At 41.4% G+C, this 13633-nt stretch overlaps 1 protein-coding gene across 18 annotated transcripts in view; it reads right to left on the bottom strand.

Moving 5' to 3' along the window:
* LOC139546323 (POU domain, class 2, transcription factor 1-like) overlaps positions 1-13633 on the bottom strand; it is a 32814-nt gene that overhangs the window by 17018 nt on the left and 2163 nt on the right. For 13 of the 18 annotated variants that reach the window (XM_071354575.1, XM_071354591.1, XM_071354576.1 and 10 more), the window contains exon 2: positions 1477-1542. The exons of 3 other annotated variants lie outside the window; for them this stretch is intronic. In XM_071354575.1, coding sequence (XP_071210676.1) covers positions 1477-1542 — 66 coding nt within the window. Of the gene's footprint in view, positions 1-1476; positions 1543-2089; positions 4438-13633 lie in introns of those variants that run through there. 2 more of the 18 variants (XM_071354578.1, XM_071354581.1) reach the window with 2 other exon arrangements.

Raw genomic sequence — 13633 nt, 5'->3', positions numbered from 1 at the left:
CTCACCCCCCAGTTTCACATAGCACTCTCTCACCCCACAGTTTCACATAGCACTCTCTCACCCCCCAGTTTCACATAGCACTCTCTCACCCCACAGTTTCACATAGCACTCTCTCACCTCCCCAGTTTCACATAGCACTCTCTCACCCCCCCCCCAGTTTCACATAGCACTGTCTCACCTCCCCAGTTTCACATAGCACTGTCTCACCCCCCAGTTTCACATAGCACTGTCTCACCCCCCAGTTTCACATAGCACTGTCTCACCCCCCAGTTTCACATAGCACTGTCTCACCCCCCAGTTTCACATAGCACTGTCTCACCCCCCAGTTTCACATAGCACTGTCTCACCCCCCAGTTTCACATAGCACTGTCTCACCCCCCAGTTTCACATAGCACTGTCTCACCCCCCAGTTTCACATAGCACTCTCACCCCTCCCCAGTTTCACATAGCACTCTCACCCCTCCCCAGGTTCACATAGCACTCTCACCCCCCAGTTTCACATAGCACACACAAATCAACATGTGTGAAAATAATGCACACACTGACATAACACAAGCACTGAAGTAACACAAGCACCGCCTTTCCTTCCAGTTCTCTGCTGCCAATGACTGGAGCGAACTACAAAAATCACTGAAGCTGGAGGGTCATATCTCCCTCACTAACTTTAATAAGCACCTGCTGTCAGAGCAGCTCACAGATCACTGCACCTGTACATAGCCCATCTGTAAACAGCCCATCCAACTACCTCATCCCCATACTGTTATTTATTTATTTTTGCTCCTTTGCACCCCAGTATCTCTACTTGCACACTCATCTTCTGTACATATATCACTCCAGTGTTTAATTGCTATATTGTAATTATTACGCCACTATGGCTTATTTATTGCCTTTACCTCTCTTATCCTACCTCATTTGCACACACTGTATATAGATTTTTCTACTGTATTATTGACTGTATGTTTGTTTATTCCATGTGTAACTCTGTGTTGTTGTTTGTGTCGCACTGCTTTGATTTATCTTGGCCAGGTCGCAGTTGTAAATGAGAACTTGTTCTCAACTGGCCTACCTGGTTAAATAAAAATAAAAAGTAGCCTCTAATTACATCACAACAACAACTCACTGAACCTCTCATGCTGTTAGGTTGCTCCACACACACACACACACACACACACACACACACACACACACACACACACACACACACACACACACACACACACACACACACACACACACACACACACACACACACACACACACACACACACACACACACACACACACACACACACGGCTGTGTGCAGACCCCGGCGTGTGTTCAGAGGGCAACAAAAAGGACCAAAGGTTTTCAAACAGAAGACCATTAACTGAACTTATAATCTAATGAACCAAGGTCCTTTTCATTATCCGTTTGTGACCAGTTGAAGGAGTTACAGACAGGCAGAGCAAAGCAGCAGGTCACAACAGGTAACTCACCTGTGTTTCCGTCCCCACTCTCCATTCCACATTTACTCGTTTCTGACGCATTACTCATTCTAGAATCTGGAAGAGGCAGACAAGAGAGAATTTTACTCGACGGTCATTGACCCTTTAAAAGCGACGCCCCCACCATCCCATCCCAAAACAGCCCCTAAAGCCCACATCTTATAAAGATCGGATGTCTTCTACCCTACTATAATGACAGTAGACACATCCCACTCCTTCAACAGAGCATGATAATATGTTTTCTAATAAACACACACACACAGTAATAGAGCTCTACAATGCATCCACATGCTCCTAAATATTTAGCTGTGTGACCTGGAATTTTAATGTAGGAGCACCAGTGCGCCTTGAAAATACCTCAAATATTTTCCATTGTGCGCCTAAATTTCTTCGTGGGCGCCTACATTTTCTAACTTATTAGAAAGCCTCATTAAATACAGTGATAATCAACATCCTCAACCAAGCAAATGGCAAATAACAGAGACCCTGGAGCATGCGTTTACATCCATAAAAGCCCAGCAAGAGTACATTTTTCCCCCTTTTGACTTGGTCCTTGATGATCTCTCTCTCTCACATACACACTACATCGGACCCCACGACTCACCCACTTCTGGTGCCCCTTTATTTTCCAGCATGGTTGCATAAGCTAGAGGCAGCAGATAGGCTTGGTTCCACCGGACAGACCCTCCGCCAGGCTGTCCAGTCGGCACACTGCCCCTCCCACTCCTCCCTCTCTACTTTCCACTGGTCAGCGAGCTGAGTCCAGTACAACTGCAGCCAGCCAGACACACACACACACACACACACACACACACACACACACACACACACACACACACACACACACACACACACACACACACACACACACACACACACACACACACACACAGTGCTCCACGAAACCCAACAGGGTTTAGACTAACAGCCCTTTCTCCTCTCTCTACCTTTTTCCTCTCTCTTTCTCTACCTTTTTCCTCTCTCTTTCTCTACCTTTTTCTCTCTCTTTCTCTACCTTTTTCTCTCTCTTTCTCTACCTTTTTCTCTCTCTTTCTCTACCTTTTTCTCTCTCTTTCTCTACCTTTTTCCTCTCTCTTTCTCTACCTTTTTCCTCTCTCTCTACCTTTTTCCTCTCTCTCTACCTTTTTCCTCTCTCTTTCTCTACCTTTTTCCTCTCTCTTTCTCTACCTTTCTCTTTTCTTTCCAATGGTCTCCCTCTTCTTCTCCGACTCTCTCTCTGTCTCCTGTGCGCGCGAAGATTGTCACGACTACTGGAAAAGTTCTCTCTTTCTCCCTCTCTGGAAGGAAAAATAAACGATTGCAGCTGGCAGCTCTCTCCCCCTCTCCTCTCTCCCCCCACTCTATAATGAAGTATAATCAGTATTCAGCTGATTAAAGCAGTATGCAAATCAAGCCCTGCCTCGTTAGCGATGCAAGGCTTTGAAGTTCTGCGAGTGACTCGTTTCACACCGGGCTCTGAAAGCTGTCTGCATAATTTAAAACCACCATAAATATGTATTATCTCATTAGCATATTAATTGGATGGCTTTTGGAGGATGATAAAAAAAACAGGGGAATAGGAGAAGAAAAAAAAGAGAGATGGGCTCAGAACAGGCAAACAGCATAGGCGGGAGGGGGAGGGGAACAGAACAAACCCAATTACCGGCAGAATGCAAGCAACAGATTAATTAGCTAAGAGGGCCTGGTAAAAAGGATGAGAAACAACTTCCCAGAATTCAGTGTGAGGATTTTCGGGCGGTGGTCTGGGAACGTTGGCATGGACAGGTGGAGGGCGCTAATAGAACTAATAGAATGTCTCGGACTGCTGGTCCCAAACTCCCCCAGGAGACACAGAGACCAGGCCGGGCCGGGCTATTAATGAGGGGTCTGTCATTACTGACGGACCCCTCATGGCTATGGCATTCCACTCTGCACAACTACTGAGAGAAAGAGAGAGAGAGAGAAGGGGGGCAACGGGTACTATCGGCTGTTTATGAAGCGTGTGAAGATTAGCATATTTAGATTAGCTTTAAATTCCATTAGATTCGTTTTTCGTGTTCAGCTGGCTTTTCCTCCCTCTCTCTTTTTAATTCAGCGTAGAAGAACATGCCTTGGAACATAATGTGGCGGGCAGGCAGGCGCCCGACTGACAGAGTGGGGTGTCAAAGCAATGTTAGAATTAAATCTACATTTTCTTCAGAAGGCCGATTTAGGCCAGGTTACAACACTTAAACCCTCTTTTTCAAAGCCACAGCAAGTATGTCTCACCACCAAATCTCCTACTGTTTGGGTGGATAGATCTCTGAAAAAGAGGGCGCGGACGTGTGGCATTGCCTTGCTCAGAGAATCCTCAACAGAAAACTAAACCTTCTCTTTTCTCGGCTCCCCAACTACAACTATTCCAACCACTCCTTCACAAAATACTTCACACCATTGACCAGGACGAACAGAGACTGAACAAAGGACATGACAAAGCAGACCTGAGGACAGTAGACTAACCAAACAGCAGCCATGCTGGGGACTGGCCAGGACTAACCAAACAGCAGCCATGCTGGGGCATTTGCCTAGTTTATTTGAGAACTTTTTCAGCCAAGGAAACTTATGACTAAACATTTTCTTCAGAAGGCCGATTTAGGCCAGGTTACAACATTTAAACCCTCTTCTCAAAGCCATAGCAAGTATGTCTCAACCACCAACTCTCCTATGTTATTCTCAACCAAAAAGGCCATATCAGGTCGTTGTTGCTAGTGACTAAAATGTCCTGAATAGGTTCTCAGAAACTGGTTCAATTAAAATACTGGTTCAATTAGGGTGGAATATTGGTGCTTGCCTCTGAATAAGCGGGCCTTGCAGAATATAATAGTACCAATCAATACAACATGTAGGCCTACATTTGTTGATGGAAAAAAATATCATAGAGATAACCAAGCTACAGAGGCCCCATCTTCCTCCTTCCAAACCGGTACACTACTTCTACCTCTCTTAAAGAGAAAACAGAAGATATCAAAACACACATTAGCAGTAAGGAGAAAGGCACTCTATTTAAAACGCAGTTGCTAGTGTCTTGCAAAACCCAAATGTGGAGCGTGAACAATGCATTATGCAAATATTTTAGCAGAGAGAATTTTAAATAGGTAACTCATTAGCGCGGTTTTATTGAGAGTGAATATAACGGAACAGTTCATGTGAACGGAGACATTCAACGTGACATGAGGCATAGCGAGCGCAGAATAATAAGTATATATTCAAATTCCACTGACATTTAACTTCACCCATGGTATGGAAGTCACGGCAACACTACAAGCTAAGTTCCCATTAATATCATAGTCGAGTTGAGCCTATGGGCCTAAACTACTTTGTTAGAACAGTACTTAGCATGTTACAGTGTCTGCATTAAGGCATTTCACTGTTCTACAACTACGGTGACCAAATGTTTCTCCATTTGTCACAGGTAGGCTAGCTGTTGGTAGGCTGGTGTAACTCACAAGTAACGAGAGTTGTTACCCCCCCAAAAAAATTAAACAGAGGAAATGGGGAGCTATAGAATGTGTGGATAAAGCAGAGGCCTGAGTAAGGATGTGTCTGATCCTATCTATCATGTATTTCTGTCCTCACTTTTGAGTAGGCTACTGGCAACCTTGATTAAAGTACATTCTAAAAGATACCTGAACTACGCTATATATTTTCTCTGGCTATGATATATTTGTTATTTGTACAAAAAACAAATTTAGTCGAAGAACTGTGCCGATGCCAACTTTGATAACAGGATTACGGTAAAATCCCCCTCAGGTTTTAATACGACCACGTTGTTAAATATTTGCTCTGAATTAAAATTCAAAGATGTATGCTGAAGGAACGGGGTGTCAGCTATGACATGGCACCTTGAGTTTGAAAAAAAAAATATGTGTTTATTGAACTACAGTAAATGAAGTGGATTTACAACCGGTAACGGAATTACGGTAACGGAATTACATGATGGGTTCCTAATTTGTACAACACAGAAATGCATAATTCTGGATTTGAATGTTATTCTCCTCATGTTTTACAAGTTTCACAGCAGAGCACAGTAGAGTACAGTGCTGTACAGCAAAGGAGAGTGCAGTACAGTGGAATTCTGTAAAACAGAGTATAGTTCAGTACAGTACAATATACTCTACTGTACTATACTCTACTTTACTGTACTACTGTATTGGACTGTACTCTACTCACTGTACTATCCAAACTTGTGAAACACAAGTCTATAAGTATAAGCATTTCGCTACACTCGCAATAACATCTGCTAACCATGTGTATGTGACCAATAAAATTTGATTTTGATTTGATATGATAGGTTCAGATTTGGTCCAGTCCGGTCGTGGACGATAACATCAAGGCCAGGGTGGACTGACCAAATGTCTTCTACTTTTCAACGTCCATGGACGTACGGTGTCGGTTGGTGCTCAGTGGCTGAGGATGCTGGTTACAGGAAATGGAAAGAGAGGGGTCTCACGGGTAGGTGTTAGAAACAGCTGGGAGAGGTGACATTAACTGGGGGGAGAAAGAAAGAGAGACTGGGGGGGAGAAATAAATAAAGAGAGAGAGAGAGAGAGAGAGAGAGAGAGAGAGAGAGAGAGAGAGAGAGAGAGAGAGAGAGAGAGAGAGAGAGAGAGAGAGAGAGAGAGAGAGAGAGAGAGCAGACAAATTGTTTTAACACTTGGTTTGACCACCAGATGACAGAAACACAAAGAAAACAGTTATGAGCTGTACATAACAGTATGCCAGTGGACATCAAATGCAATCAGAAATCACATCAAACACTTATCATCAAAACAGTATCATGCTTTTAAAACTCACCACACTGTGATCTATCAAGTTGAGGAAAGAAGTTGAACAACAGGCTGAAATTGAGTGGAAAACATGGTCGTTGTGGATGTTGTTTCAAAGCCTAACAATGAAATGGACAGCGCTTTCTAAGGTGATGATTCGTTCAAAACACCCATATGCATATTAGAGCTTATACATATGTATATGATTCCAAGCCCGGGGGGAAAAAACTGAATTCAAATAATGACTGTGCCGTTATACAATACATAACCTTATAGCCTACCGCATATTACGCACACGGGGGAAGAAAACGTTAAAAAAATTATGATAAAAGATTTAAGATGCCTTTGGTACATAATTGGTCTAGCTAGCCTATACTGCAAAATTAAACACATTCTAGTAATCACCTTTGAGTGTGAACTCAGTATTATGCTTACTGAATGGACTGTTTATCTTATGCTACGCACAAAACCATGAGAACCAACCATTTTTATCCATGAGTCTGGGAGAGAACATATAGGCCTAGGCGATGACGTTGGTTCATTGATTGTGCAGGGCGGCTTACGGAGTTAGTCTACAATTATAGTGAACTTGTATTTGATTTTGAATAGCCTAGTAAATAGCGCATTTTTTTTATATTTGTTATAATTAATAGGCTGACACGTTACCTGTAGCTACAGAATATCTCACCACCGTGCGTTTCCAGAACCTCCTCTCTCTGCTTTCTTGAGCGCACAGAGAGAGGGGTTGTCAACAGTTTAATTAAATATGTTTGTTGTAAAGACATGTTACTATCGATTTCTCAAAAGATATTTCACTTGGTTTCCCAAATGAAGCACTGGGTAGCTACAGGAACAGAGTTGGAGAGCCCATGGCATACAAAGTTTGGGCAGAATATCAGCTGTTATACAGCAAGAGGCTGCATGCTCCTCAAACAGTGGTTGATGCATGGAGTAAAAGTGTTCCTATAAGCCCAGACATTTCTATGTGCAATGTGAAAGCAGAGTTTGATGGTTGCCACTAAAAAGAAGAGGATCCCACCTGCTGCTATATTTATTTCTCAGCTGTTCATATTAAGCACATGCTCCGCTATAAAACTTGAGTAGCCTACGCAGCATGATTGAAAAACTAACTGCGGGATAGCAGCCTCCATTCGTTATTAGAGTGCTGGATTATGTCTTTTTCCCCCTGCCCATTTCATAATGGGCTATTCTAAATCTAAACTAATTTTACATATTAGTAAAGACCAGATTAAATTGAGAATAGTCTGATGATTGAAAATATGATCACTTGATGAGAGAACAGCGTATGGAGCCTGAGGCAAGGAACAGAGCAGCAGCTTTATTTGTGACTTTCTCAAGTCATCAATATCCTTTAGTCGCATCATGCCGCCGATATATGTTTTGATTTCTAAGACATTCTAAGGTTTGTATCATTCACAACTAAAGTAGCCAAATAACTCTAAATCTAGCATATAGGACCTGTTTCAAATGATCCCTTTTACGCTCAACATGGCAACTTTATAATAACACTCACTGTGGAATGGGAAAAATATCCTTTCTATTTTATTCGTCTTACTAAAAAAATAATTTTATATAAAATATTGGCACTTATAAGCATATCTTCTGCTAAATTAATTAGATTACAGCCTATGACATGGCGCATAGCCAGATAACATACAGTAGGCCAACTCACATTCTATTCAAGTGAAATACATTTTCTTCATATCATGTTTCTTTAGACCTGACTAAAATAAATTGTGAATTTATTGTGATGGTGTTCACTAGACTTCTTAAAATGTAGATGTTCCAAAGGTGCACATAATGCGTGGAGGCCTGGAGATGCTAAACGTGTTTATGTTAATTAACGGTCAATTACCTTGAGACCGGCAGTTATTTGCATGACTATTACCGGCAGAAACTATTGTGACTATTGTAGCCAATTCTATAGCAGTAACTCTGTTCGATTTTTTTGTAATTCCTTTAGAAAAACAGAGTTTTAAATCACTTAATAATTCATAAACAAAATTGGAATCAGTAAAATCACTATAACTAATCGGTAGGTCTACCATTACTAGGATAATTGTATTATCCTACCTCCTAATGATGTAGAGGAATTAGAAAATAACTCTAAGATATGGGAGTTTTTGGTAACGGAGGTAAACAATTTCTCCAAAACAAAATATAAGTATTAGTTGGCAGGGGTCTTAACGTCCACATCATTATGTTTGGATGTATTTCTGATACCGTTCAAGACTTTTTCAGGTAGATGTTTTCTAAGACCCTTTTCCATCTGTTAATCCAGATTCAAAGCCTTTACTTATGCCCAATTTTTAGGATTGAAAATGGTTGAAAAATGTATATATGCCTTAATTTCCTCAAAATATAGACTCTTAGCTTTCATTTGAAACCCAATTGAATATGCACCTATGAACTTCACATGTTGGTGCTTATGTGTCCTTTTACATGGAAATGCCCTTTACTATCTGTCTGATTCGAGTCATTTACAGAACATCTCTATCTGCACATGACATGCTCCTCTCTAACTCCCACTCTAGAACAGCTTGTCTGTATGTACTTCATGCACACCTTTCTGATGCCCTGCATCTATTACTGAACATAATGCATTATTCACGATTACTATGTTTACATTCATGAATATTCATGTTCAGAACTCTCGGGATGGAATGGGGGTGGTGGAGATGTAAAACTGGGAGAAAGTAAGGAGAGTGAATGTGAAATCCCCCCCCCCCCCAAAAAAAAAGTAGCTTAGTTCATAATTAGGGTATTTTAAAACAATTTTTTTTTATTATTTTTTTTTTACAAAGGACATATAATGCTTCCCAAGGAAGAAAATAAGGGACAGATAGACATTTATTGGGAGGAGGGCACTGGTCCAATTAAAGGTGTTCGGGGGAAAAAAGGCACCCCCCTCCCCAACATAAAAAACATTTTCATGACCTCCCCTTTGCACTGTAAAATAATTGCACACCCTCCCCCTCATAGAATTAACTCAAAATAATGTTCACGACAACAAATAACTATTGTAGCAACCCTGTGTTTATAAATGTGGATATCGTCTTCACCCCTTCAGCATGTTTTTGTCACACAATCGATGCCACGCAGGGCTATGAGCCAGAAGGTTGAGGGTTCGCCGATCACCACAGACAAGCCTACTCTACCTACCTGTTTTGGTATGCCTACACTACGAACAGAGTCGGCAGCATACAATGATCAGCTAGGGGGAAATCTGATTTTCAACATTTTGATGTTATATTTAGAAAATATACCTACAGGTTTCTACGCCAACGCACCACACAACCAATTTAACAAACTTCAAGCACACAATATAATGGTTTGCATTTTCAACACCACAATAAATAGACTACTGTATGTCAATCGCGACAAACAGAAAATACATCCCTCCCTACCTTGTAAGCCTACCCAGTGATTGATTTTATTTGTCAGTTTAAAAAATGCATACAGTACCAGTCAAAAGTAGTACAAATAATGAGTTATTTGTACTATTTTCTACATTGTTGAATAATAGTGACGACATCAAAACTATGAAATAACAAATATGGAATTTCTTTTTTTCCTTTTACCTTTATTTAACTAGGCAAGTCAGTTAAGAACAAATTCTTATTTTCAATGATGGTGTAGGAACATTGGGTTAACTGCCTTGTTTAGTGGCAGAATGACAGATTCTTCCCTTGTCAGCTCAGGGACTTGATTTTGCAACCTTTCGGTTACTAGTCCAACGCTCTTACCACTAGGCTACCTGCCGCCCAGAATCATGTAGTAACCAAAAAAGTTTTAAACAAATCAAAATATATTTTATATTTGAGATTCTTCAAAGTAGCCACCCTTTGCCTTGATGACAGCTTTGCGCACTCTTGGCAGTTCCCCGGGCCCTGAGCAAGGCAGTTGACCCACTGCTCCCCAGGCCCTGAGCAAGGCAGTTAACCCACTGTTCCCCGGGCCCTGAGCAAGGCAGTTAACCCACTGTTCCCCGGGGCCTGAGCAAGGCAGTTAACCCACTGTTCCCCGGGCCCTGAGCAAGGCAGTTAACCTACTGTTCCCCGGGTGCTGGGGATGTATATTATGCCAGCCCCCGCACCTCTCTGATTCAGAGGGGTTGGGTTAAATGTGGAAGACACATTTCAATTGAATGCATTCAGTTGTACAACTGACTAGGTATCCCCCTTTCCCTACATAGATACAGACACATTACAGCGATACATTCAAAAAAGGCTCCATCAGCCAGCTTTTGACATTATTTTTTTAAAGTGGTTATGGTTGGTATGGCTTTGAGTTGCTGTGGTAGTTTGTTTCACTCAACAGCACCGGAATATAAAAATGTGTTCTTACCAGATAAACTCTTATATTTAAAACAGGGAATATTAAAGTCTCTGGCTCCAGTATTATGCTGGTAGACATCTCTAAAAAATGGGGGGAAAAATAGTTGGATAGTTACCTGGGGGCTGAGTCCGTGATAATTCTGTGGACTAGACCAAGGTAAATTAATACTAGTCCTTTTCCCACAGATAGCCAGCCTAGCTGCTTAAAATGCTCAACATCCAGATGAGTTTAAGTACAATTCTTACAAGCTTGTTTTGGCTGATCTGGAGCTTATTCTTTAGATGTTTGCGGTTGCTGGTGAACCATTCATGTGCAGGCATAATGAAAGTGACACCGGACTAGCGCAATTGCCAGAGTCTTTAGGGTGTCTATAGCTAGGTTTGAATCCAATTGTCGACCGAATTTCATGCGAATATTCTAAAATATATTTACAACAAACGATATGTACATTTTCCCATCAGAGTTGTATTTCAGACATTATTTTTCTGCCATCTGGCTGAGTATAGAGAGAAATATGGTGTCTCCTACTGCCCTGGAAGAGGTGGTCTTCACTGATATATCCCTTAAACAATGTAAACTTTGCTTTGGTCCTATTATTGCTAACATCATTTCCTTTTGCATTCCCCCAATGGTCCAAATGTGGAATCCGTGCACTTGCAGATATCATGGACAGTAATGGTTTGAGAACATTCCAATATTTTAAAGATACATACACATTACTAGGGAACTCCTTTTTTTCTATATTTACAATTTAGGTAATCTCTGTTGCCCTGTGGAGTCCCTTGGGAAACCCAACTACCGAACCATCCAATGATGGGATTTATTTAAAAAATATATCTGGGCTCCTGAAAGGACTGATCTCTATAATGTATAAACAACTTTTGGAAAGCTCATATTCTAAGCTAGCCATTAAAAAAGTATGGTCCACAGATCTATTTGAATCTGAACAACCCTTTAACTGGAACAGAATATGGAAAAATATGACCTTGGTATTCCGTAATCCGAACCGTCAATTTATACAATTTAAGTTCGTTCATAGACTGTATTTAACACCAAGGAAACGTTTCACAGTGAAATTTCCCCCAACTCGTCACTGTGTCCCCTAAATCAGGTAGGCACATGTGATGTGGGAATGCCCTGCAGATAAAGACTTCTGGGGAAAAGTTACAACATTTATTTTGAAGTGCATGAATGTAAATATTCAATGCTTTGTATCTATTATGTTAATTAATGATGATAGCTCTGTGAATCTCTCTGTCAATCAGTGACAATTATTGCTGGCAGGCAGCACTATATATAACTATTTTAATCTTTGGATGGAGACTTATTGGCTGGGTGGGGTCGGGGGAATGGAAGGTTGGGGTTGTGGGAATGGAAGGTTGGGGTTGGGGGAATGGAAGGTTGTGGGAATGGAAGGTTGGGGTTGGGGGAATGGAAGGTTGTGGGAATGGAAGGTTGGGGTTGGGGGAATGGAAGGTTGTGGGAATGGAAGGTTGGGGTTGGGGGAATGGAAGGTTGGGGGAATGGAAGGTTGGGGGAATGGAAGGTTGGAATGGAAGGTTGGGGGAATGGAAGGTTGGGGTTGGGGGAATGGAAGGTTGGGGGAATGGAAGGTTGGGGTTGGGGGAATGGAAGGTTGGGGGAATGGAAGGTTGGGGGAATGGAAGGTTGGGGGAATGGAAGGTTGGGGGAATGGAAGGTTGGGGGAATGGAAGGTTGGGGTTGGGGGAATGGAAGGTTGGGGGAATGGAAGGTTGGGGTTGGGGGAATGGAAGGTTGGGGGAATGGAAGGTTGGGGGAATGGAAGGTTGGGGGAATGGAAGGTTGGGGTTGGGGGAATGGAAGGTTGGGGGAATGGAAGGTTGGGGGAATGGAAGTTTGGGGGAATGGAAGGTTGGGAGTGGAGCCCACATGTTTTTATTTTCTTTTCCTGTTTATACTGAAATCTATTCTTACTTAAACTCTCTATGTATTCCTGATTTTTTTCCCTTCTTTTGAGTGGGAGCCTATGAGTACATGTTATAAACGTAAACATTTAAATGGATAATATACCTGTAACCCGCCCAACAACAAAAAATGACAAAAAAAATGTCAAACTTGGTCAAATAAATAAAGAGTTGTTTCCATCAAATTAACTTGTTGCGGATAAAAGTCAGTGTGTAAATACATAGTACACAAAAAAAAATACTTTTTCAATTAAATTCTCATGTTCAAAATAAAAAATACAATTTAAAAGGGTTTCCATTGCATTTTCAACTCTAGGACTACTGATGATTTTGTCACTAAAAATGTCACGTAGGTATAGTGAATGTGCCCACATGCCCACACAAAAAGTTAAATTACAAATATTTTGGCTATATTGAAGCATTAGGTTCTAGGTGCGTGAGGAATAGCCGCTTGAATTGGAGAGGAGGAAGAAAGAGCATTAAGCTTTCCTGAATAACTGGGCCTGCCGGGAGCATGTGGCCACATTATTATCGCACGATTTGGGAGAACGATGATCCACAACAGACAGCGCATCTCAGTATCAGAAATGAAAATACAACTAGACTGGCCTGCTACTGTGCCTTTCTCGACCTCATAAACTGTCGAGAGTAACTGATCCAAATGGAATTAAACATTCAAATCACAGGACTTTGTGCCGTTATTCAAATTACATTTTCAATGCAGCCTAGAGTAGAATTTTGTACTCACCTGAAAACAACAATGCAATTATTAATTGTATTGTGGTGTTGTAGGCTAGCCTAGGAAGGATAATTGTATTGTCCCTAAACAAGATCAATAGGAGAGCTTTTTTTAATGATTTCATGTGCAATGATGCACCTGGCCTCTCTGCTGCCTATCAGCTATTCCTATTTGTTCTTGTGGATTCATATTGAAAATTGATGCAGCTTTGAATGTTTTTATGTGTGGTATGATTGCTAGTTAGCCTATTGCAGATCTGGACAAACAATCCACCTACCACTATTGTCACTATGAATGGT

Source organism: Salvelinus alpinus, chromosome 20 (assembly GCF_045679555.1).
Source record: "Salvelinus alpinus chromosome 20, SLU_Salpinus.1, whole genome shotgun sequence".
Lineage (NCBI taxonomy): Eukaryota > Metazoa > Chordata > Actinopteri > Salmoniformes > Salmonidae > Salvelinus > Salvelinus alpinus.
The sequence above is the reverse complement of the archived record's forward strand: the minus strand, read 5'-3'. Positions and strand labels throughout refer to the sequence as shown.